General features: G+C 40.0%; 2 protein-coding genes and 1 long non-coding RNA gene across 5 annotated transcripts; 2 read left to right on the forward strand and 1 right to left on the reverse strand.

Moving 5' to 3' along the window:
- Positions 1–1936: 1936 nt before the first annotated feature.
- On the forward strand, positions 1937–17485 carry lrrc15 (leucine rich repeat containing 15). The gene is made up of 2 exons (XM_062027830.1): positions 1937–2165; positions 13711–17485. Exon 2 carries the CDS (start codon positions 13718–13720, stop codon positions 15362–15364), a length of 1647 nt encoding a protein of 548 aa, XP_061883814.1. The 5' UTR covers positions 1937–2165; positions 13711–13717; the 3' UTR covers positions 15365–17485.
- On the reverse strand, positions 12759–26132 carry LOC133635076 (uncharacterized). Its single transcript, XR_009822014.1, has 4 exons — positions 25882–26132; positions 23828–23961; positions 15145–15300; positions 12759–15067 (listed from the first exon to the last, which is right to left on the reverse strand). It is a non-coding gene; the product is annotated as an uncharacterized LOC133635076 (long non-coding RNA).
- On the forward strand, positions 17836–23393 carry LOC133635070 (carboxypeptidase N subunit 2). Of its 3 annotated transcripts, none has more exons than XM_062027825.1 (2): positions 17836–17913; positions 20599–23393. In XM_062027825.1, exon 2 carries the CDS (start codon positions 20608–20610, stop codon positions 22768–22770), a length of 2163 nt encoding a protein of 720 aa, XP_061883809.1. In that variant the 5' UTR covers positions 17836–17913; positions 20599–20607; the 3' UTR covers positions 22771–23393. The 3 variants fall into 3 exon arrangements, with proteins under 3 accessions (XP_061883809.1, XP_061883811.1, XP_061883810.1); XM_062027827.1 differs by lacking the exon at positions 17836–17913 and adding an exon at positions 18024–18044; XM_062027826.1 differs by lacking the exon at positions 17836–17913 and adding an exon at positions 20288–20306.
- Positions 26133–26848: the final 716 nt, after the last annotated feature.

Here is a 26848-nt window from a genome sequence, read left to right on the forward strand (position 1 = left end):
GGATAGACAGAAAATCAACAATACTATTAAACCATGGACATGTAAATACACGGTTAATGCTTTCCAGCCTGGCGAAGCTTAACAATGCTGTTGCTAACGACGCCATTGAAGCTAACTTAGCAACCGGACCTCACAGAGCTATGCTAAAAACATTAGCTATCTATCTACCTACGCCAGCCAGCCCTCATCTGCTCATCAACACCCGTGCTCACCTGCGTTCCAGCGATCGACGGTGCGATGAAGGACTTCACCCGATCACAGATGCGTTCGGCGGCCCGGAGACGGAGGGAGTTAAGGTGAGTTCGGCGGCTAGCGCGTCTGCTATCCACCTCTCAGTCCTCCTGGTTGTGTTGCTGTAGTCCGCCGCTAATACACCGATCCCACCTACAACTTTCTTCTTTGCAGTCTTCATTGTTCATTAAACAAATTGCAAAAGATTCACCAACACAGATGTCCAGGATACTGTGGAATTTTGCGATGAAAACAGAGTTTTTTGTATAGGTTTCAATGCGTCCGCATACTTCCCGTTTCAACCATTGACGTCACGCGCATACGTCATCATACATAGACGTTTTCAACCGGAAATTTAGCGGGAAATTTAAAATTGCACTTTATAAGTTAGCCCGGCCGTATTGGCATGTGTTGCAATGTTAAGATTTCATCATTGATATATAAACTATCAGACTGCGTGGTCGGTAGTAGTGGCTTTCAGTAGGCCTTTAAAGTTGTTTATACGGCCACCCTCAGTGTGACCTGTATGGCTGTTGACCAAGTATGCGTGGCATTCACTTGTGTGTGTGAAAAGCCGTAGATATTATGTGACTGGGCCGGCACGCAAAGGCAGTGCCTTTAAGGTTTATTGGCGCTCTGTACTTCTCCCTACGTCCGTGTACACAGCGGCGTTTTAAGTCATACATTTTACTTTTTGAATAATTATGAAACCGATACCGATCATTTCCGATATTACATTTTAAAGCATTTGTCGGCCGATAATATCGGCAGTCCGATATTATCGGACATCCCTAGTAGAAATGATTGGAAACTCAAGACAGCCATGACATTATGTTCTTTACAAGTGTATGTAAAACACCATCACAAGTGGCCCTCAGAGGGCAGCCATAACTGCCATGTGGCCCCCAATGAAAACCAGTTTGACACCTCCAGTGTACATGATGGACATAAAGTGAAAAAGTAACTAGGGATGTCCGATAATGGCTTTTTGCCAATATCCGATATGCCGATATTGTCCAACTCTTTAATTACCGATACCGATATCAACCGATACCGATATCAACCGATATATACAGTCGTGGAATTAACACATTATTATGCCTAATTTGGACAACCAGGTATGGTGAAGATAAGGTACTTTTTAAAAAAATGAATCAAATAAAATAAGATAAATAAATTAAAAACATTTTCTTGAATAAAACAGAAAGTAAAACAATATAAAAACAGTTACATAGAAACTAGTAATTAATGAAAATTTGTAAAATTAACTGTTAAAGGTTAGTATTATTAGTGGACCAGCAGCACGCACAATCATGTGTGCTTACGGACTGTATCCCTTGCAGACTGTATTGATATATATTGATATATAATGTAGGAACCAGAATATTAATAACAGAAACAAACAACCCTTTTGTGTGAATGAGTGTAAATGGGGAAGGGAGGTTTTTTGGGTTGGTGCACTAATTGTAAGTGTATCTTGTGTTTTTTATGTGGATTTAATAAATTTAAAAAAAAAAAACGATACTGAAAACCAAAGACTTCCTCCCCACAAAATCTCGACTTGGACGCAACATCTGTTTCCTGCAACTGCGTCACCAAAAAAACGTAGAAAAGCTGAAGTAATTGCAAGCACATTGCTGGTGCAGGGCCGTGCATTGAAAGCAGAGGGTGGGGCTTGCCTTGACCCATGAAAGAAGAATGTGAGGCAGAGGATTGTTGGGAAAGTGGGATGACCACACCAGCGGCACCAGCCACACATTTCACCAGGGAACAAAATTAAATTTAAAAAAAAAGAACTGGACAAAAGGATTTTTAGTGATGACGAAGAACATGTGATGGAAGCGTAGCAAGGATTTGTGAGAGGAAGGGAGGGCGTGCATTAGAGATAACAGCAACTAGAGCTCTTCTCACTTCCTCGCCTGCCACCGGCCAAGGTAAGTACGCACAACGCCGCGTGAGCCAAGTTAGGCTTTTTGAAATGTTTGTCAACGTAGCGTCTGATTTGGGGAAAGGTGATGACGGCGAGTACGAGCAAAGTTTTGCCCTTTTTTAAATTTGACATGAGTTGATATTAACATAACAGGAGTGTTTTCTACCTTAGTTACTACCAGGGGATATTTTAAAGTAACCGTTTTTATAGAGAATTTCAGTCAATACAATGGAAAAACTGTAGAATATCATTCTAATTTCTAGTCAAAATATCTACACAAACTTTAAACAACTCACAATACATACATATATATATATATATAAGTATATATATATATATATACATATATATACACAAACCCCGTTTCCATATGAGTTGGGAAATTGTGTTAGATGTAAATATAAACGGAATACAATGATTTGCAAATCCTTTTCAAGCCATACTCAGTTGAATGCACTACAAAGACAACATATTTGATGTTCAAACTCATAAACTTTATTTTTTTTTTGCAAATAATAATTAACTTAGAATTTCATGGCTGCGACACGTGCCAAAGTAGTCGGGAAAGGGCATGTTCACCACTGTGTTACACGGCCTTTCCTTTTAACAACACTCAGTAAACGATTGGGAACTGAGGAGACACATTTTTGAAGCTTCTCAGGTGGAATTCTTTCCCATTCTTGCTTGATGTACAGCTTAAGTTGTTCAACAGTCCGGGGGTCTCCCTTGTGCTATTTTAGGCTTCATAATGCGCCACACATTTTCAATGGGAGACAGGTCTGGACTACAGGCAGGCCAGTCTAGTACCCGCACTCTTTTACTATGAAGCCACGTTGATGTAACACGTGGCTTGGCATTGTCTTGCTGAAATAAGCAGGGGCGTCCATGGTAACGTTGCTTGGATGGCAACATATGTTGCTCCAAAAGCTGTATGTACCTTTCAGCATTAATGGCACCTTCACAGATGTGTAAGTTACCCATGTCTTGGGCACTAATACACCCCCATACCATCACACATGCTGGCTTTTACACTTTGCGCCTATAACAATCCAGATGGTTCTTTTCCTCTTTGGTGCGGAGGACACGACGTCCACAGTTTCCAAAAACAATTTGAAATGTGGACTCGTCAGACCACAGAACACTTTTCCACTTTGTATCAGTCCATCTTAGATGAGCTCGGGCCCAGCGAAGCCGACGGCGTTTCTAGGTGTTGTTGATAAACGGTTTTCGCCTTGCATAGGAGAGTTTTAACTTGCACTTACAGATGTAGCGACCAACTGTAGTTACTGACAGTGGGTTTCTGAAGTGTTCCTGAGCCCATGTGGTAATATCCTTTACACACTGATGTCGCTTGTTGATGCAGTACAGCCTGAGGGATCGAAGGTCACGGGCTTAGCTGCTTACGTGCAGTGATTTCTCCAGATTCTATGAACCCTTTGATGATATTACGGAGCGTAGATGGTGAAATCCCTAAATTCCTTGCAATAGCTGGTTGAGAAAGGTTTTTCTTAAACTGTTCAACAATTTGCTCACGCATTTGTTGACAAAGTGGTGACCCTCGCCCCATCCTTGTTTGTGAATGACTGAGCATTTCATGGAATCTACTTTTATACCCAATCATGGCACCCACCTGTTCCCAATTTGCTTGTTCACCTGTGGGATGTTCCAAATAAGTGTTTGATGAGCATTCCTCAACTTTATCAGTATTTATTGCCACCTTTCCCAACTTCTTTGTCACGTGTTGCTGGCATCAAATTCTAAAGTTAATGATTATTTGCACAAAAAAAAAAGGTTTATCAGTTTGAACATCAAATATGTTGTCTTTGTAGCATATTCAACTGAATATGGCTTGAAAATGATTTGCAAATCATTGTATTCCGTTTATATTTACATCTAACACAATTTCCCAACTCATATGGAAACGGGGTTTGTATATATATATATATATATATATATATATATATATATATATATATATACATATATATATATATATATATATATATATATATATATATATATATATAAAGGTTTGTTTGAAATAGGGACAGATACAGAAACATAGACATCTGAAACAGTTATCCAATGTATGCATCATAGTGTTTGTAGCCAAAGCTAATTTACAACACTTGTCCCAAACAACAACAACAACAACAGTCTTTTACTTGTTTTAAGGGTTTTGGTCCTAAATGATCTCAGTAAGATATTACAGCTTGTTGCTGAGATTTGATGACCTATATTGAGTTAAACATGCTTAAAACTAGAATATCAACTGTTGCAAAGCTGTGTTATCAACACTCACAAGTAGAGATGTCCGATGATATCGGCCGGCCGCTATTATCGGCCGATAAATGCTTTAAAATGTAATATCGGAAATTATCGGTATCGGGTTTTTTTTATTATCGGTATCGTTTTTTTTTTTGTTTTTTTATTAAATCAACATAAAAAACACAAGATACACTTACAATTAGTGCACCAACCCAAAAAACCTCCCTCCCCCATTTACACTCATTCACACAAAGGGGTTGTTTCCTTCTGTTATTAATATTGTGGTTCCTACATTATATATCAATATATATCAATACAGTCTGCAAGGGATACAGTCCGTAAGCACACATGATTGTGCGTGCTGCTGGTCCACTAATAGTACTAACCTTTAACAGTTAATTTTACTAATTTTCATTAATTAATAGTTTCTATGTAACTGATTTTATATTGTTTTACTTTCTTTTTTATTCAAGAAAATGTTTTTAATTTATTTATCTTATTTTATTTTATTAATTTAAAAAAAAAAAGGACCTTATCTTCACCATACCTGGTTGTCCAAATTAGGCATAATAATGTGTTAATTCCACAACTGTATATATCAGTATCGGTATCGGTTGATATCGGTATCGGTAATTAAAGACTTGGACAATATCGGAATATCGGATATCGGCAAAAAGCCATTATCGGACATCCCTACTCACAAGTATAAAACTTCTTTTTTAAAGTAATAATTTCTTACTTCAAGCATGACATTTTTTTTTTCTTGACATCATTATGTCAAGATAATGGCACTAGCATTTACTTATTTAAGAATATTTTTCAACATATTGAGCAAAAAGGTCAAAAAAAAAATTCTACCAAGAAAAGTGCAATTGTTATTAGTGAGAATATACTTATTTTAATGTATTTTCGGGTTCATTGAGGTTAGCTAATTTTACTTGTTTTGGAACGTCTTGACAAGCGGAAATTTTTTGTTCTATTGGCAGATCATTTTGCGTAGTTCAAGTAAAATACCCCTAATTTTTTTTTTTTTTTTTTTCTGGTTTTTGAACACTGACTTTCTGCAGTGCAGTACGGACGATATTGAAAAAGCAAATATCAATGTATACACTGCAAAAAGTCAGTGTTCAAAAAGAAGAAGAAAAAAAGTATTTTATTTGAACTAAGCAAAATTATCTGCCAAAAGAACAAGAAAACTCGGCTTGTCAAGACTTTCCAAAACAAGTAAAACTAGAGCGCAATTTTGAGTTTTGGGGTTCGTTTTTTTTTATTAGATCGCAATTTCCACCAGTCCTGATGTGTGTGAAAAGTTTGGTGAGTTTTGAAGTATTTTAAGGGGGTCAAATTACAGGTCAAAGAGGCAAAAATTAGTGTTTTTAGTCATTTTTTGTCTTGAAGGGGAAATTGCCAATTTCCTGTTGGTTTTTGCCCGAGGATGTTAAATTATGAAATGTAGGTCTAAGTGAGACCTACATAGAGGTTTTTGTTTCATGTCTCTACGACCTTCCTAGTGGGAGTTACAGGCAGTTTGTTTTTGTTTTTTCCTAGGGGGCGCTAGAGCGCAATTTTGAGTTTTGGGGTTTGGTTTTTTGACTAAAAGTGTTGTGTACGCGTTTTTTGATGTGTGAGTAAAATTTGGTAAGTTTTGAAGCATGTTAAGGGGGGCAAAGTAGTGCACAAAGCTGCGGAAGAATAATAATAATAAAGAATAATAATAATTAAAGCTGCAAGCAGCGTTGGTCGGGCCCGCATATTTTGCAGGTGCTAGTCCTAAGTGTCCAAAAACTTTTGTCTACTGTTAGTCGTAAGTGTCCCAATACTTTTGTTGACATCAGCGCAGTGGTACAGTGGTTCTATTAAGGCTCGTAAAATCACAGCAGCATTATCAGCGCAGCGGTTCTTTGAAGGCTTGTAAAATGAAAACCGTAGCACTTATCCAAACTCTTTGAGTATCCATCAATCAGAAGGGTTCAATCTCTCTCCTGTAGTAGTTTGAAGCCGAAACGACAAACACGCTCAGAGGAGATAATGTTTGATGTTTGGTGACCGGTTTTAACAAAAATTTAGTTTTGAAGGAGGGATTGCAAACTTCCTGTTGATTTTTGCTGAAGGGTGTCAATCTATGAAATGTAGGTCTAAGTGAGACCTACATAGAGGTTTTCGTTTCATGTCTCTAAGACGTTCCTACCGGAAGTTACAAGCAGTTTTGTCTGTGTTTTCCTCTGAGGAGCAGTTTGGTCTCTGTTTTATTCAAAAATTGCGCTAGAGGGCAAATTTGAGTTTTGGGGTTCGTTTTTTTTTTTTTATTAGATCGCAATTTCCACCAGTCCTGATGTGTGTGAAAAGTTTGGTGAGTTTTAAAGTATTTTAAGGGGGTCAAATTACAGCTCAAAGAGGCAAAAATGAGTGTTTTTAGTACATTTTTGTCTTGAAGGGGAAATTGCCAACTTCCTGTTGGTTTTTGCCCGAGGATGTGTCATTATGAATTGTAGGTCTAAGTGAGACCTACATACAGGTTTTTGTTTCATGTCTCTACGACTTTCCTAGTGGGAGTTACAGGCAGTTTGTTTTTTCCTAGGTGGCGCTAGAGCGCAATTTTGATTTTTGGGGTTTGGTTTTTTTTATTAGATGGCAATTTTCGCAGGTCCTGATGTGTGTGTCAAATTTGGTGAGTTTTGAAACATGTTAAGTGGGTCAAATTAGAGTTTTTTGTGGCGGCGGAATAATAATAATAATAAAGAATAATAAAACCTTACAAATACAATAGTGTCCTTTCGTCCCATTGCAAAAGGACTCCCCTTTGGGATTCCTTTGACAATGGACCGTGCGGTCCCTAATTAGCTAACCTCAATGAACCCAAAAATACCTTAAAATAAGTATATTCTCACTAATAAGTGCAGTTTTCTTGGTAGAAAAAAAAAGACTTTTTTGCTCAATATGTTGAAAAATGTTCTTAAATGAAGTAAATGCTAGTGCCATTATCTTGACATAATGATATGCGCTCGGTACATGATTTTTTGTTTAATGCTTGAAATAAGAAATTATTACTTTAAAAAAAACTTTTTGAAACCAAGAGCTACTTCTTGGGTACTGATTAATGCGAAGGGCTTTGCTCAATTTACCTTTAACTCTGTTATTATTAATAATTAATGATATTTACACTTAATTGAACGGTTTAAAAGAGGAGAAAACATGAAAAAAATGACAATTAAATTTTGAAACATAGTTTATTTTCAATTTCGACTCTTTAAAATTCAAAATTCAACCGAAAAAAAGAAGAGAAAAACTAGCTAATTCGAATCTTTTTCTGGAACATCATTAGTAATTTTTCCTGATTAAGATGAATTTTAATGACATGTTTTAAATAGGTTAAAATCCAATCTACACTTTGTTAGAATATATAACAAATTGGACCAAGCTATATTTCTAACAAAGACAAATCATTATTTCTTCTAGATTTTCCAGAACAAAAATTTTAAAAGAAATTCAAAAGACTTTGAAATAAGATTTAAATTTGATTCTACAGATTTTCTAGATTTGCCAGAATGATTTATTTGAATTTTAATCATAACAAGTTTGAAGAAATATTTCACAAATATTCTTTGTCGAAAAAACAGAAGCTAAAATGATGAATTACATTCAAATGTATTTATTATTCTTTACAATAAAAAAAAAAATTTACTTGAGTGTGAATGTTGTCTGTCTATCTGTGTTGGCCCTGCGATGAGGTGGCGACTTGTCCAGGGTTTACCCTGCCTTCCGCCCGATTGTAGCTGAGATAGGCTCCAGCGCCCCCCGCGACCCCAAAGGGAATAAGCGGTAGAAAATGGATGGATGGATGGATGGATGGATACTTGCGAGTGTTGATGACACAGCTTTGCAACAGTTGATATTCTAGTTTCAAGCATGTTTTACTCAATATAGGTCATCAAATCTCAGCAACAAGCTGTAATATCTTACTGAGATCATTTAGGACCAAAACCCTGAAAACAAGTAAAACACTCTAACATAAAATCTGCTTAGTGAGAAGAATTATCTTATCAGACAGAAAATAAGCAAATGTCACCCTTATTTGAGATATTTCATCTTACTTAGATTGCAGTTTTTGCAGTGTAGTTTGCATGTTTTCTTGGTATCAGTGCATCAACACTTTTGACAACTCTACTTTATAGTGAAGTACAAAAACTGAATTACTTTCCATCATTCCATTCTGCACAATCACGCCCTTGCAGAAAAGATGTCACATAAACTCAAGTGGAACTTTTTTGGGGGAGTAATTTGGACATTAGGAGAGGGATCCTGTCCTCGTGTCATGGGTCTGGGAAAGCACTACTAGGAAAAAGCATTAGTCGGGGGAAATTTATCACTTAATTTCCGGGTGGGTTTGCATTCAGGAAGACACATTTATCAGAAGCAAACGTCTCTCTGCAAAGAAACAGGTCAGTAAATGAACACAAACGAACAAACGGCAGCTCTCAACCCGTAAAACTTTCCAACCCTACGAGCCATAACGGTAAATGTGTGGCGTAGAAGTAGGTCACAGCGTGGCACGGCCTAGTCCTTTCACACAACTTGTGGTAAAACCGTAAGAAGAGACTCAACCTTTCATCTGCTGTAGTTGACTTTGCACGACGGCAACTTACAGGAATTCAGTTGTCGTAGAGTTGAGCTACGGCACAGAAAACTGCATTGAAACAGGAGCTCAGAACATTTAGGGCCTGATTTACAAAGATACAAATACCCCGCGGTGAACAGCGTCTGCAAACTATAAAAATAGCGTGTACTGTGAGTGGGCGTGTGATCTACTAAGACTGCGTGTACAATTGTAAAGTGGTGCAGATGAAGATATTGCGTGTCGCCATGGAGACACATTCATATTGTCTCCATATCACACCAATTCTCAAATCCCTTCACTGGCTTCCTGTTCCACTCAGGATTGAATACAAAGTCTCCCTACTAACCCACCAGTGCCTCCATGGAAATGCCCCCCTCTACCTCAAAGAACTACTCACCCCCAAACCCTCCACACAACACCTGCGCTCCGGACAAGCTAACCTCCGAGGACAAAGCTACAAACAATGGGCTCCCAGTTTGTGGAACGCTCCCTGACCACCTGAGGGCACCACAGACTGTGAATGCCTTTTAAAAAGGCTTAAAAACCCTTTTAATTTGTGGCATATTAAATATAAGCCTGGTTGTGTTGTGGCTAATAGAGTATATATATGTCTTGTGTTTATTTACTGTTTTAGTCATTCCCAGCTGAATATCAGGTCCCACCCGCCTCTCACAGCATCTTCCCTATCTGAATCGCTTCCACTGCCCTCTAATCCTTCACTCTCACTTTCCTCATCCACAAATCTTTCATCATCGCTCAAATTAATGGGGTAATCGTCGCTTTCTCGGTCCGAATCGCTCTCGCTGCTGGTGGCCATGATTGTAAACATCGACAAAGCAATTAGCTACCGGCTGCCACCTACTGATATGGAAGAGTATTACACGGTTACTCTGCCCAGCTCTAGACAGCACCGACACATTTTCAGACTATAATTACTGGTTTGTAAAAAATATTTTTAACCCAAATAGGTGAAATTAGATAATTTCTCACGGCACAGTAATTTTTCCTGATTAAGATTAATTTTAGAATTTTGATGACATGTTTTAATAGATTAAAATCCAATCTGCACTTTGTTAGAATATATAACAAATTGGACCAAGCTATATTTCTAACAAAGACAAATCATTATTTCTTTTAGATTTTCCAGAACAAAAATTTTAAAAGAAACTCAAAAGACTTTGAAATAAGATTTAAATTTGATTCTACAAATTTTCTAGATTTGCCAGAATAATTTTTTTGATTTTTAATCATAATAAGTTTGAAGAAATATTTCACAAATATTCCTCGTCGAAAAAACAGAAGCTAAAATGAAGAATTAAATTAAAATTTATTTATTATTCTTTACAATAAAAAAAATTAATTTACTTGAACATTGATTTAAATTGTCAGGAAAGAAGAGGAAGGAATTTAAAAGGTAAAAAGGTATATGTGTTTAAAAATCCTAAAATCATTTTTAAGGTTGTATTTTTTCTCTAAAATTGTCTTTCTGAAAGTTATAAGAAGCAAAGTAAAAAAATTAATGAATTTATTTAAACAAGTGAAGACCAAGTCTTTAAAATATTTTCTTGGATTTTCAAATTCTATTTGAGTTTTGTCTCTCTTAGAATTAAAAATGTCGGGCAAAGCGAGGCCAGCTTGCTAGTGAATAAATAAAATTTAAAAAATAGAGGCAGCTCACTGGTAAGTGCTGCTATTTGAGCTATTTTTAGAACAGGCCAGCGGGCTACTCATCTGGACCTTGCGGGCTACCTGGTGCCCGCGGGCACCGCGTTGGTGACCCCTGTGTTACGTTAACATACCAGGCATGTTCTCAGTTGGTTATTTATGCCTCATATAACGTACACTTATTCAGCCTGTTGTTCACTATTCTTTATTTATTTTAAATTGCCTTTCAAATGTCTATTCTTGGTGTTGGCTTTTATCAAATACATCCATCCATCCATCCATCTTTTTCCGCTTATCCGAGGTTGGGTCGTGGGGGCAGCAGCCTGAGCAAGGAAACCCAGACTTCCCTCTCCCCAGCCACTTCGTCCAGCTCTTCCCGGGGGATCCCGAGGCGTTCCCAGGCCAGCCGGGAGACATAGTCTTCCCAACGTGTCCTGGGTCTTCCCCGTGGCCTCTTACCGGTCGGACGTGCCCTAAACACCTCCCTAGGGAGGCGTTCGGGTGGCATCCTGACCAGATGCCCGAACCACCTCATCTGGCTCCTCTCGATGTGGAGGAGCAGCGGCTTTACTTTGAGCTCCCCCCGGATGGCAGAGCTTCTCACCCTATCTCTAAGGGAGAGACCCACCACCCGGCGGAGGAAACTCATTTCGGCCGATTGTACCCGTGATCTTGTCCTTTCGGTCATAACCCAAAGCTCATGACCATAGGTGAGGATGGGAACGTAGATCGACCGGTAAATTGAGAGCTTTGCCTTCCGGCTCAGCTCCTTCTTCACCACAACGGATCGATACAGCGTCCGCATTACTGAAGACGCCGCACCGATCCGCCTGTCGATCTCACGATCCACTCTTCCCTCACTCGTGAACAAGACTCCAAGGTACTTGGGGCAGGGTCTCCTCCGCAACCCGTAGATGGCACTCCACCCTTTTCCGGGCGAGAACCATGGACTCGGACTTGGAGGTGCTGATTCCCATCCCAGTCGCTTCACACTCAGCTGCGAACCGATCCAGTGAGAGCTGAAGATCCTGGCCAGATGAAGCCATCAGGACCACATCATCAGCAAAAAGCAGAGACCTAATCCTGCAGCCACCAAACCAGATCCCCTCAACGCCTTGACTGCGCCTACAAATTCTGTCCATAAAAGTTATGACCAGAATCGGTGACAAAGGGCAGCCTTGGCGGAGTCCAACCCTCACTGGAAACGTGTCCGACTTACTGCCGGCAATGCGGACCAAACTCTGGCACTGATCATACAGGGAACGGACCGCCACAATCAGACAGTCCGATACCCCATACTCTCTGAGCACTCCCCACAGGACTTCCCGAGGGACACGGTCGAATGCCTTCTCCAAGTCCACAAAACACATGTAGACTGGTTGGGCAAACTCCCATGCACCCTCAAGGACCCTGCCGAGAGTATAGAGCTGGTCCACAGTTCCACGACCAGGACGAAAACCACACTGTTCCTCCTGAATCCATACATTTCCCCCAAAAATTTATTTTATTTGTTTTTTTCCTTCTTTATTATGCATTTTCGGCAGTTGCGACTTCTACTCCGGTGCGACTTCGACTCCGAAAAATACGGTAACAAATAGATGTAATATCATATGGCCAAGAAAAAAGTCCAAAAAAGACTGATCATCTTATATTCAGGGACTAGAGCAGAGGTGTCAAACTCGTTTTAGCTCAGTGTTTCAAAAACACCATGAAGAACACGCTGAACTTAGACTTCATCTCAGTGTACCTAAAAAAGCAATTCAACTTTAAATCTTAGCTCATCTCGTACTGAACAAAAAACAAAATAAAGCATAAATAAAAATGCTTCCATGTATCAACTACCTCATTTGTCATTTCCACAGTTCACTTTTTTAAAAATTTGCACAGAAGACAATCATTTTCACAGAACTATATCAATGAGCAGAGTCTCATGCAGAATTTTAAGTGAGGTTACCAATTTTTTATTTTACTCCCGTTTGTTTTACGTTGGGTCGAGTGGGAGGAGACGCAGCCCCGCTTTTACCTTGTACCTCTTGCTTGGTACACTTGCTTGCCCCGGTAAAAAACATTTGCTTGCCTAACAGAATTGCTATTGTGACATCCAGTGGACACATTTAGAACAGCAGTTTCTTTCATTTAAGAATGCAGCTCAATTTTACAATTAGCAAACTCATCTCGCGGGCCGGATTGTATGGATGATTGGATGTTTATCATCAATGGTCTAGAGATTGATGCAGGGAAACCAGCAGGTGGCGCCAAACGCCGGAAAGTTAGCTAGGTTGCAAACAGGAGTTAATTTTAAGATAATGACGGTCGACGAAGCTAAGAAATATATATTTTTTATTGCTATCTAATTAAATTGTTATTTAATGGATATTGGAAACATGATTGAAAAAAATGCCTTTGATTTTGTGTGAAAATTATTTTACCAAAACGGGTAAAAAATTAACTGATGTAAGCCCAGAATGCCTTACTAGTTTAAAGACAGAAAGCTGCATTGGTTAAAATCAAAATGCTTGTAATATAAGGACTTGGTCAAGATCTGTACTGAAATGCAACTACTAAGTACCTCTTGTATATTCTGATACACTGATGGATAGAAGTTCATTCATTCTTTCATGTTCCATACCGCTTGTCCTGTTTGGTTCCACAGCTGAGCTGGAGCCTATTCCAGCTGACGTAGGGCAAGAGGTGCTGAACTGGTCTCCAGTCAATCACAAGACATATACAAAATAGTAGTTTTAGGGTCTGACATTCACACAAAATGCATGTTTTTGGGATGTGGGAGGAAAACAGAAAACCACCCGGAGTAAAACCTGGCAAGCAGGGGGGGGAAGAGGCCAACTCTACACAGGTCTGACCAAGATTCAAACCTAAAACCTCCTGACCGTGAGGCAGATGTGACATACCACATTGAAACTGTGCTGCCAAAATAAGTTTATTGGACCCCAATACTGCTGATAATCCACTAAATGTTGCCCTGTCTTGTTCTTTTTTCTAGGGACAAAATGCTCCTTCCATTCATCTTTCAAGTGCTCCTGCTTCTGTGCTCCCTCAGTGTTGCTGTTCAGACATGTCCTGATGGATGCAAATGTGAAGGCAACCGAATCTTATGCATTGGAATCTCAGATGTCCCTCACTTGCCTCCATCTACCACTGCTCTCTACCTTTCCAACTGCAGGATCTCCTCTCTGAAACCAGAGGACCTTACTTCTCTGTCACTAGTCTTGAGCATTTGGATTAAAAACTGTACTTTGAGGGAGGTTCAACCCGGCACGTTGGATTCCACTCTGTACCTTCAGTCTTTAGTGGTTACTGAAACAGAACTGCAAGATCTTCCAGAGGCCTTGTTCCAGAATCTTCCAAAGCTTGAGACTCTGAATATGAATAGCAACAAGATCCTTGTACTCCAACCAAAATGGTTCTTCCAAATCAAAAGTCTTACTGCCCTTGATCTGAGTAAGAACCAGTTGACCTCAATACCAGTGGAAACCTTTCACCATCTGAATGAGCTGGAGTACCTTTTGCTAGCAGGAAATTCTATTAGTGGGCTACCGAGTGGGGTATTCAAGGGGCTTTCTAAGCTCAAGTACCTTCGGCTAAACAAAAATTTACTAGTAGAAGTTCCTAGCGGAAGTTTTGATGGCCTTGAAAACCTGACAGAACTAACCCTACAGGACAATCATATCACTCATCTCCAGCACGACCTGTTCTCAAAGACTCCCAACCTCCAAAAGCTGTTCCTTTCCAACAACAAACTGAGAACTCTCCCACAAGGACTCTTCTTACATCTTCCCCTCCTAGCTCAGATATCCTTGTATGAAAACCAGTTGGAAAGTTGTAGTCCTGGTGTGTTTGGTCCCATGGCCCTGCAGGAGTTGTGGCTATATGACAACAAGCTGAGACAAGTAGAGGATGACACCTTTAAAAATTTGACTCAGTTGCAACTCTTGGTGCTCAGCCGTAACCAGATTAGCGAGGTGTCCACCAATGCCTTCCAAGGGTTGGAACAGATAGGAGAAATATCACTTCACACAAATCTGCTCAAGACTTTGCATGCTGGAACATTCCAAGGTCTTCCTAGGCTGGTAAACATTTCCTTGGAGCACAACTTCATCAGTCATCTACCTGTCGGTTTTCTCAAAGGCCTGAGTCACTTGGGACAGATTGACCTGAAAAACAACTCTCTTCAAAACCTGCCACAGGAAATTCTAGATGCCATCTCTGTGGCAGATGAGATACTCCTGCAGCAGAACCCCTGGAGGTGTGACAAGGACATCCTGCCTCTGAAGAACTGGCTGAGAAAGCACCCATCCAAAACCAACCAGACCCAAGTGGTGTGTGACTCTCCTCTCAGTCTGAGTGGGGAGATAATTGACATGCTGACAGAAGAGGACTTGATGCTGCAGAGTTCCACGCAGCAGACACCACTGACCTCGACGGAGAGGAGGAGCAAACCACCTGCTGTGAACACCACGTCTTCCTCAGAGAATGACAAGGGACCAGTTTCTAACCGTACTTCGGTCATCCTGATTGTCATCGCAGTTGTGGCCACAGTCGTCATCAGCGCCGCCATCATCGGATGTCTTTGCTGGAGAAAGAACAAGAAAGGAAGGGGAAATATTGGACACAGGAGTAGGAACTCTGTGCTGTAGATGAATGTCCGACCTAATCGAGTCAAAGCATCAAATTGCACACTGAAACGCCGACATACGATGTCTTTTTTGCATTTAAAAGTGACTCATTTACTGCACACCCGTAACAACCAGCATGCACTTTGGTGTCTACATCAGGAGGCGTCAACATGGAAGTAAATTAACCCAGGATATAAGACTACTTATTTTTTTCAAGGCCTGTTTTTAAGACAAAAAAAGTTTGCAGTATCATATTTCTTTATTGATCATAAATGTCTTAAAATGTATCCTATTAATAGTTATAATTCCTTCTCTGTTGTTTGCTAATACGCCCAATCTTTATGACACCCTTTTTGTGTCCTGGCTATATATCTGAGTCACTAGTGTGTGTGAGTGAGACAGAACTACTGGAAGTAAGGAAAGGGAAATCATTTGGCGCCACCTGCTGGTTTGTGAGTATAACTCTCATGACCTTTAATATTAGATGATATGCCTTTTTTAGACTGTTTGCCATGAAATAAATACTCTCGTATTCGGGCCTATATGGGTCTCTTTCCTGTGGGTAAATTCACCATTATTGCACTGGCCGACTTTTGTTTTTCTAATGAAATGTTCTTTTGAGAACCAGCGTCCTCTGCAGTGGACATTTATTTTTGGTCCATTTCTTTGGTCAGAGATACACGTTTCGACACAATTTAAATGTCCACTACGGCGGACACTGGTTCTCAGGAGGATATGACTTAGACAAACTGTATTGATCCACAAGGGAATTGCACATGTAATGTAAATTACCGTAATTTCCGGACTATAAGCCGCTACTTTTTCCCCTCGTTCTGGTCCCTGCGGCTTATACAAGGGTGCGGCTTATTTACGGCCTGTTCTTCTCCGACACCGACGAAGAGGATTTCGGTGGTTTTAGTACGCAGGAGGAAGACGATGACACAATGATTAAGGACTGACTTTTCATATACCGGTAGGCTGGTTATTTTGATAACGTACAGGCGAGCACTTTGTATTACTTTGCACCGTTGTATTATTTGTACTCTGCACGAATGCTGTTCGCCATGTCAAAGATGTGAAAGTTTGATTGAATGATTGAAAGATTTATTGTTAATAAATGGGACGCTTTGCGTTCCCAAACAGTCATCTCTGTCCCGACAATCCCCTCCGTGGTAGCAGGAACTCCTATATACTACGCTAATTACACATCAAAACCCTGCGGCTTATAGTCGGGTGCGGCTTATATATGGAGCAATCTGTATTTTCCCCTAAATTTAGCTGGTGCGGCTTATAGTCAGGTGCGGCTTATAGTCCGGAAATTACGGTATGTCCACCATATTCCAAGGTCTACTGCTGTACTTATGATTCTTGATTGTTTTTTTATGGGTGTGTGTGTAGATGACGTCAGGATCACAATGACACATGTCCAAATCTGAATTGTATCATTTTATTAAACTGGTCTACATAGGAAACAATAACATGCTAATGGTGGTGTGGTGGTTGCCACTGGAGTCAGGAGAAGCTGGTTGGAATTTTATCTCTGTGTTGGGTTTTTCAAAACTTGCTCAGTAGGGACAACATTGAATTCTACATAGGCGTGAATGGTTGTTTTGTACAGTAAATACATACAGTATGTGTTCTATTATTGACTCTTACTTTGCTTTGCAACACTGACATCTGCTGGTCATTTTGCTACAACTACACCAAACATCACAAAGAACCGACAAATTGATACAACTATTAAATGCTTAAATATTACTTATTTAATCCTAATATTTGATACATCATAAATGTATATATAATATCATAATATGTCTTATTTGATTCCAAATATTATGTCTTACTCATTGTACCATAGAACCAAGTCAACTACAGACCAATTGGAAAAAAACAAAAACAATATTTGTTTTAGGTTTAGCTTATTATACTTTGGATGCGCCTAAAAATGTATGGAAAGTATGTTTGGGATTTCTGTGTCTTGTTGTGCTTGTGCTTCAGTATTAATAAGTATGGATTGGTTTAGATTCTAACAGGAATGTATTGAATACAAATAACAGTTTGGGATTTGTTTTACATCACCTGTAATTATTCATGGTATGGTTTTCACGCTTCTACAAAATGTAATAAAAATGTCAATGACAGCAAAGGATCAGTCTGAATAGTTGTTCCTTTTTTTCAGGGTAAAAATGCCCAATGAGAGAAAAGTTCATTTTTGTACCTTAAAATATGTCACACATTACAAGAGCAAATATATGTACTTTTCTGAAGGCCCAGAATGTTTAACGGTGCACATTCACACTATTTTGTTTGGTTATTTATATTGCATTGAAACAAAATATTCCTTAATTAAAAAAAATCACGTAAAGCATTAGGCATGCTTCAAAAAGCAGTTTGTTATTTTGGAGTGGTGTTGCACTACACAAAATGCTGCTCTTATCTCCAGTCACAGGAGCTTATTTGGCCACGCCCAGCTCGGTCACTGCATGCCAACACTGATATAAACAAGAACTAGTACGACTTTTTCTCTTTGCATTTCCTCTCTGCTGCATCCTGCCACAGGAAGTCATTAGGTAAGATTTTCCAACATTTCATTGGAGATAACTTCATGGATATCCTCCTGAGGACCAGCGTCCTTTGCAGTGGACATTTGCTTTTGTCTCCGCAACAATGTTATTATATCTTCCCAAGGGACAACACTTAGGTATATTCAAGGGTAGTCAGTGTACAGCTTGTTTGGCAATATTATTTCAATATATCCACTAAAAATGTTTCAACACACAGTGTCTAAACAAATCATTGTTTAGTGTGAATATTCAGTGTGATCATTATCATCATTGTTATCAACATCAGTATCTAGCCTTTTGGGTATTGAATTGAATAGATTAGGGTTGGGCTAAATGGCTGAAAACTGTATCACCATATGTGTTTTTATATAGTTCAACATCAATAATTATTGATATTTTTATGCATTATTTAAGCCTGCCAATAAACACAGTAAAACAATTTTCAAGTTAACAAGAGTGCTGTTTATCAGTGGAGAAGGTGATGAAATATTTGCAGTAAATTTGAATGTAGTTGCAGTTTCTAGACACCAGATGGCAGTAGTGAATACACTATTGAACACTACGCAGAGTAGTTTGGGAAGCTGCTCATTAAACCGACAGGATGTTTTAAAACCAACAAATCCTTCTCTTCTCACTCCATGCAGAGAATCCACAGCGAGACAGAAAGACAGCGCAACCAAACTTGGCAGTTTCCCTGATTGGCTGTTAATGTGTCACTCCCATTGCTCAGGGACACTTCCTGTTTCCTGTTTAGCTGTGCGAGTGACTTCATGCATTGAATCTTGCTTCATAATTTCTTGTTTCTTCCAATCAATAAATATCAATATAAATTGAATGTTTTATCGAACGCATTTTATATTGATATTTATTATGCGTCTATCGCGATATATATTGATATTGTTTTATTGGTCCATCCCTAATAGAGATTCACCTTTTGTTACTGGAAGCATCTTGAACTCCTCCATGTTGACATGACTGCTGGAAGTTAGAAACTCCCCTTACCTACATACTGTACCTACCTACCTACTGGACCTACCTACCTATATACTGTACTAATCCTACCTACTGTACCTACCTACCTACTGGACCTACCTACCTATATACTGTACTAATCCTACCTACCTACTGTACCTACCTACATACTGTACCTACCTACCTACTGGACCTACCTTCCTACATACTGTACCTACCTACCTACTGGACCTACCTACATACTGTACCTACCTACATACTGGACCTACCTACCTACCTACTGGACCTACCTACCTATATACTGTACTAATCCTACCTACTGTACCTACCTACCTACTGGACCTACCTACCTATATACTGTACTAATCCTACCTACCTACTGTACCTACCTACATACTGTACCTACCTACCTACTGGACCTACCTTCCTACCTACTGTACCTACCTACCTACCTACCATACAAACCTACATTCTGGACCTGCCTACATACTAGAGCTACCTACCTACATACTGAACCTACCTACCTACCTACCTACCGTACTTACCTTCATACTGGACCTACCTACCTATATACTTTACCTACTACCTACTTTACCTACCTACCTACTGTACCTACCTTCATACTGGATCTACCGTCCTACATACTGTACCTGCCTACCTACCGTACCTACCTCCATACTGGACCTACCTTCCTACATACTGGATCTACCTACGTACTGTACCTACCTACCTACCTACATACTGAACCTACCTACCTACTGTACCCACTTCCATACTGGACCTACCTTCCTACATACTGTACCTAAATACCTACTGTACCTACCTACATACTGTACCTACCTACCTACCTACATACTGTACCTACCTACCTACTGTACCTACCTACATACTAAACCTACCTACCTACATATTGTACCTACCTACATACTGTACCTACCTACCTACCGTACCTACCTCCATACTGGACCTACCTTCCTACATACTGGACCTATCTACGTACTGTACCTACCTACCTACCTACCTACATACTGAACCTACCTACCAACTGTACCTACCTCCATACTGGACCTACCTTCCTACATACTGTACCTACCTACCTACTGTACCTACCTACCTACCTACATACTGTACCTACCTACCTACCGTACCTACCTTCATACTGGACCTACCTTCCTACATACTGTACCTACCTACTTACCGTACCTACCTACCTACCTACAGTACCTACCTACATACTGGACCTACCTACCTACCTACCTACATACTGTACCTACTTACCTACCATACCAACCAACCTACTGTACCTACCAACCTACCTGCGTACCTACAATACCTACCTACTAACTGTACCTACCTACCTGTCTGCCATACCTATCTTTCTTTCTTCCTCCCTTCCTTCTGCATGAGGATACCTCGACATCATGGAGGTGTGTTTAGTCTCCTTATCAGGTCGGGGATCATGCTCACCTTCATGTCACAGAACATGTTGTTATTCATGTTTCATACAATGCATCGCAGTGTTTAGTCATTTTCAGTGAACAGGTCATCTTTACTGCTACACAAGCTGTGCACTGACTCTGACTCTAAAGTACATCCAAGTTTCATTTCTATAGTATTTTTCCTTGAGAAGATAAACTGTAATGAAAATGGCTGTGAAATGTGAAGCATGTACTCACTTTGCTAATGTAAGGGATGACACTGTTGTCTTCTTTTTTCCAGTGACTAAACATGCAGAGGCAACATGTCGTTCTTTTTCTCCTGTTTGCACTGTTCGACTCGCTACCGGCTGAAAGTCAACCATGCAAAGAAAATACAAACTGTACCAAAGATGTCTTTGGTTCAGCTACCACAGAAATCCCTCGCACACTAAAACCAGGTGTGACTGAAGTTTTCTTTCTGGACAGCAAGATCAAAACAATCCCCAAAGCAGCCTTTGTGGAAAACCCCCACCTGGAAAAGGTGGAGTTCATTAAAACCACCACAACCACAATTGAGCCGGGAGCTTTTGAAGGTCTGCTAGACGTCAAGCAGATCGAAGTCTCCAGCACACCGCTAGAGTCAATCCCAACCGGAGTCTTTCCAGGCCTCATCAATCTGGAGAAAATCTCTCTGATTTTCAACAAGCTCCGTCATGTGCCGAGAGGTTTATTTGACGGCCTTAAAAACCTGAAAGAGCTCCAGTTACAAGGCAACGAGATTGCCTCCATTGAAGACGGGACTTTTGACGACCTGGAGAACCTCCTGAGTCTCCATCTGGCTAAGAACAACCTCTCCGCCGTGTCGGTCATCTGGTTCTCAAAGCTGAACAAACTGCAAAAACTGCGGCTTTACGAAAATCAGCTGACCGCCATTCCCGAGGACATTTTTCATCATTTACCAGATTTAGAAGAAATCAATTTGCAAAGCAACAAAATCAAGGAATTGTCTCCCAATCAGTTTCCGCATAAAGACAAAGTCATAAAGCTTTTCTTGGATGGCAATCTGCTGACACAGCTACCAGGAGAATTTTTTGTGGGCTTCCCGAACCTTAAAAAGCTGAGCCTGCAAAAGAACAAACTGAGCAGTCTTCCAGATGTGCTTTTTGGAGAAATGAAAATGACAGATTTTAGCCTGAGCGAAAACCATCTGACTGAGCTCCCAAGTGCGATATTCAGCCCCCTGACGAAATTGAGGAAGCTCGATCTGTCGAAGAATCTTTTCACTGCTTTGTCAGTGGACTACTTTGAAGGATTGGACAAACTCACCAATTTGAATCTGCAAAACAACATGATAGAGTCGCTGGGTTATGATGTGTTTGAAAAGATTCCATCCCTGACCATCCTTGACCTGTCCTACAACAACCTCCAAACGCTGCCTGAGGACATTTTTGAACCTCTAACAAAACTCACCAAAGTTCTCCTCAATGACAACCCCTGGAACTGCGACTGCAACCTCGTACCTCTCCACGTCTGGGTTAAAGCCAACGACCAACTCGTTACGAATGCAGTTGCGTGTGCGAATCCGGAAATCCTTAAAGGACGCGAGATCAAGTCTTTGACAGAGGAGGAGTTGATCTGCCCCACAGTTCCACTCACAAACACAACATTGCTGACTACAATTCCAACACAACCAATCACCACAACAATGCAGCCTCTAACATCAGTCCCAACAGAACCAACCACCATCCCAACAGAACCAACCACCGTCCCCACTACTGCAACCACCGTCCCCACTACTGCAACCACCGTCCCCACTACTGCAACCACCGTCCCCACAACTGCAACCACCGTCCCAACTGCAACCTCCACACCTACGATACCTTCAACGACACAACTGATAACCACACGTCCTGCAACAACTAAGGCCACTCAGTCTACCACTGTCCCGACTACACCAGCGGTCACAACAACAGAAGAAACCACCACGCTGATGGCCGTTTCAACCACAGCTTTACCAGCCAGCACCATAAAACCAACTTTACGAATAACAGCTCCACCAACTACCCCGCTGACAACAGCTGCCACCACGTTGGCTGCAACTACAATCACAACTATTGGAAGCACAACCTCCCCCAGCACGGCTATGACAACAGTTCCTATCACCCCGACAACAATGACTACTAATACACCCACAACAGCAACAAACGTCCTTTTCACCCGTCCCGTGCAACCTAGCCAGCGACCGTCAACGCACAAGGACACAAAAGCATCAAATCGCTGCAAATCCGAGGCGGTTGTGTACACTGCTCTGCTGCTGGTGGAGCTGTCCTGCACACTAGCGCTGACTCAGGTCACATTGTCTCTTTGGCGCTCGCTGCAGCGCTGGGAGAGGAGGCCGCACCAGATCAAACTCACTCGCTTCTCCTACAGGAGAGAAGTCATCTTGATACCCTTGTGGAAGAAAGACACCTGAAGCCTTTGAACAGTTTTAACCAGGAGTACACTGCCAAGTAAAAAAGCAACATTGGGAAAAATAGAGCAAAAGGGCACATCTTAAAGAGACAAATCTGAAACATTGGTATAAATATCTGAAGCTTTGACTTCACTCCAAAAAGTTAGGGATGTTCATATTTTGGGAGAAACTCAGACAAAAGCTATAATACTATATAAACAGGTGAACTTACTTTGATATTCTTAAATCTTTTGAATCCACATTAAAAAAAACTTTTCAATGTTTCAGTACTTTTTACAATAGGACTTTTGATACTGTACCGATATTGGAGCCTTGTATTTTGGCCAATACAGGTATTCGTCTGAAACGGTATCAGCACAACTTATTATTTTGTAGTGTGGAATGTTAGAAAAGGTTTGGTCAAGTGAAATGAGTCAGGAGTCTGGAAAGGACTTATGCTGCTGTCTTTGAGTTGAAGTGGAGTGGTAATTGTTTAATTGGCCACAATAATTGATTACGATAAGCTCATGACAGAGTAAGTTGAATGATGCGGACACGTTTGTTACTGGATACTTTCTAATACTCTTGGAGACTGCTTTGTTTTTGTAAATAAAGTTGTAAAAAAAAATTATACAAAAAACCCTTCAGGCCTTCAGTGTTTGTTTGATTGATTGATTGATTGATTGAAACTTTTATTAGTAGATTGCACAGTACAGTACATATTCCGTACAATTGACCACTAAATGGTAACACCCGAATACGTTTTTCAACTTTGTTTAAGTCGGGGTCCACGTTAATCAATTCATGGTAATGTTGTCGTACTCAGTCCGACTTTAATAAATACCTCTCATAATGCCATGAATGATGTCACCACATGACCACGGCTAGAGAAATACGATATGGAAACTCTTGCACTGAATCACCTCAATAGTGTACCAACAGGCTATTTAAAAATCAATAAACCTGCATCAGCCATTAAGATATATCTCTACGTTTTACTTTCAACAATTTAAATAACTGTAAAAAAAAAAAAACATATTAAATGTGAAAAAACAAAGAAATAAATATTTGAACTCACAATTTGCAGAACCCATCGGAACCCGGAAGCTCAGCCGCTCACAGTTGGTAGATTCGATTGGAAGAGGTGGCCGAACCATAGACGTTTGGGGCGCAGGAAATTTGACAGCCATCTTGAACTGGTCGTCGACTCCTCTTTGAGCAGCAGAAAGAACACGATGGCAGATCATTGTGCTGCGTATTCTTGCACAAATCGGCGGACCGTGGAAAACGGGTCACACTGAAATATATACTTGCAGTGTGTGTATAAAACGTTGATGGAGCGTTTTTAAGTGGTTTTAGGGGGCTTTGCAGGCTACAATGGTGACTCGCATTAGTTGCATCTTCCAAGTGTTTTTATCATCTTTAAAATCCTAAAAAAGAAAAGACAAGCGTGTTCTTTGCTCATATGATTGTGAACGATAGGCAAAACATTCCAAAAAAGTGCAGTTCCCCTTTAATTGGTATATATTATAAATAAAATAGTGTATATGTGTTAAAAGTGTTTCCAAACACCTGTCAACAGTCTAGTCTGAATATTGTATTAGTGTTAATCCCACTGTCAATATCAAAATATCAATCAATCAATGTTTATTTATATAGCTCTAAATCACGAGTGTCTCAAATGGCTGCACAAGCCACAACGACATCCTCGGCTCAGATCCCACATGAAAATATGACAATTCATTTGCACTGCATCATAACTATGTATATGAAGCTTATATGAAAAACTCGTGAAAATCAGTTTAGTATTGAGAAAGTTCCATCCATCCATCCATTTTCTACCGCTTATTCCCTTCGGGGTCGCGGGGGGCGCTGGAGCCCAGTGTTTCCCACACATTCATTTATTTGTGGCGGCCCGCCACAAAAGAATTACGTCCGCCACAAATTTAAAAAAAACTTTTTTTTATTTATTTTATTTCATTTTTTTAGTCCTGTCCAGCTTCTGAGGCAAATCATATAGTTGATGTAGATGCCCATATAGGCTATTCAGATTTACTTACAAAAGAGAAGTGTAGGATATTTCTCTTGTTGCCTTATTTGTATTTGACCACTACTGTTTTCTGTTTATTTGTTACTGACTGTGGCAGGACACCTCTGCTTCTGTTTCACTTTATGTTGCTGGTAAATAACGTGGTTGTAGTAGTAGGCTAAAGTTTAATTATTTAGTATGCACTAATTAAAGGGGCAGAGCTTTAAGAGACATTTTAGCTTTTATATTTTATAAGATATATTTTTTGTAAGAACCACAATTAATAAATATATTTCAGTGAATAACTTATTGTTGAAATCTGTATATAAATATGTACATAAAGTGTTGTAATTATATTGTAAAATGGATGGATGGATGTTTAAAACAAAACTGTTATTATTAATTAGTAAGTATACATTTTTGAGCCTTTTTGGAGAAAATCATATCATTGTAGTAAATTATGCAAATTACTCGATGATGTCATGGTGACCACGCCCATAGCCACGCCCCCACCGCTACAGGTATCTTGGCAGTTTATGGGAAACACTGGGAGCCTATCTCAGCTACAATCGGCGGAAGGCGGTGTACACCCTGGACAAGTCGCCACCTCATCGCAGGGCCAACACAGATAGACAGACAACATTCACACTCACATTCACACACTAGGGCCAATTTTTTTTGTGAGAAAGTTATGATGGATTAAATGTGCTGACACTTCTTTGATCCTGTCACTAGATGGAGATGTTGACCGGTTCAAGATGGCGGCCCCACGGCACTCAATGCGTCGTCGATAAATAAGACAAACCATTTCACCGGCTGGGACAGGTTAGCTAGCGACATCCGGCTCCTTGATTAACTTGTTAGTTTCCTACCTGGTCAACAAAATGCTCCAAGGTTATCAACACAGTACACCATACAAAGAAGGAGTTCTAGAAAGAATGAGAAGCTAATGCTAAACACTCATGACAATGGCTCTAACCTTCAATAAACACAGCCTTCCTTTAAGTTTTAGTGACTGTTAATAAGTTAAATCTACACTTACAATAATTTCAAACAGGATTCATCCTTATCATAAGAATTTACAAAATATATTCAAAACTCACCTTTAAAGTAAAGTTTCTTTGTTGAAGACAAGCGGCGCCGCAAGATTACTACGCGTCAATTCACTTGTTGTCACCGGGCGGGCGGATCAGCTTCATAAGATCCATCCGCAATAGAAAATAGTACGCTTTTGTTTAGCGGTTTTCTCAATATTTTGGATTAAATGTAAACACAAAGCGTATCTACATGTGCTATGTTTCCACCTTTAAACTTTAAAATGGTTTAAAAATGTTTTTGTAAAATTTAAATAGGAGGTCTTTCCACTTTCACTTGCATGCCATCCTCCTCCTGCCCCCTGCTGGTCAAATAACGTCAACACACTATCGCCACGCCCACTTTACGTCATAACTAATGAACACGTGAATAAATGTCGGCACAAGACTTCATTGATTGATTGATTGAAACTTTTATTAGTAGATTGCACCGTACAGTACATATTCCGTACAATTGACCACTAAACGGCAACACCCGAATAAGTTTTTCAACTTGTTTAAGTCGGGGTCCACGTTAATCAATTCAAGGTATAAATATATACAGCATAATACAGTCATCACACAAGATAATCATCAGAGTATACACATTGAATTATTTACAATCCAGGGGGTGGTATGTGGAGGGGTTAGGTTTGGTTGATATCAGCATACTTCAGTCATCAACAATTATATCATCTGAGAAATGGACATTGTAACAGTGTAGGTCTGACTTGGTAGGATATGTACAGCAAGCAGAGAACATAATGAGCTCAGAAAGCATAAGAACAAGTATATACATTTTATTATTTACATTTGATTAGTTACAATCAGGGGAAGTGGGATGTGGAAGGAAGGGTGTTAGTTTAGGGTTGTAGCTGCCTGGAGGTGTTCTTTTAGTGCGGTTTTGAAGGAGGATAGAGATGCCCTTTCTTTTACACCTGTTGAGAGTGCATTCCATATTGATGTGGCATAGAAAGAGAATGAGTTAAGACCTTTG

The sequence above is a fragment of the Entelurus aequoreus genome, linkage group LG19, assembly GCF_033978785.1.
Source record: "Entelurus aequoreus isolate RoL-2023_Sb linkage group LG19, RoL_Eaeq_v1.1, whole genome shotgun sequence".
Lineage (NCBI taxonomy): Eukaryota > Metazoa > Chordata > Actinopteri > Syngnathiformes > Syngnathidae > Entelurus > Entelurus aequoreus.

Bases quoted from the DNA above. Each gene is read 5' to 3' on its own strand.
- LOC133635070 (XM_062027825.1), top strand. From the start codon at position 20,608: ATGCAGAGGCAACATGTCGTTCTTTTTCTCCTGTTTGCACTGTTCGAC.
- lrrc15 (XM_062027830.1), top strand. From the start codon at position 13,718: ATGCTCCTTCCATTCATCTTTCAAGTGCTCCTGCTTCTGTGCTCCCTC.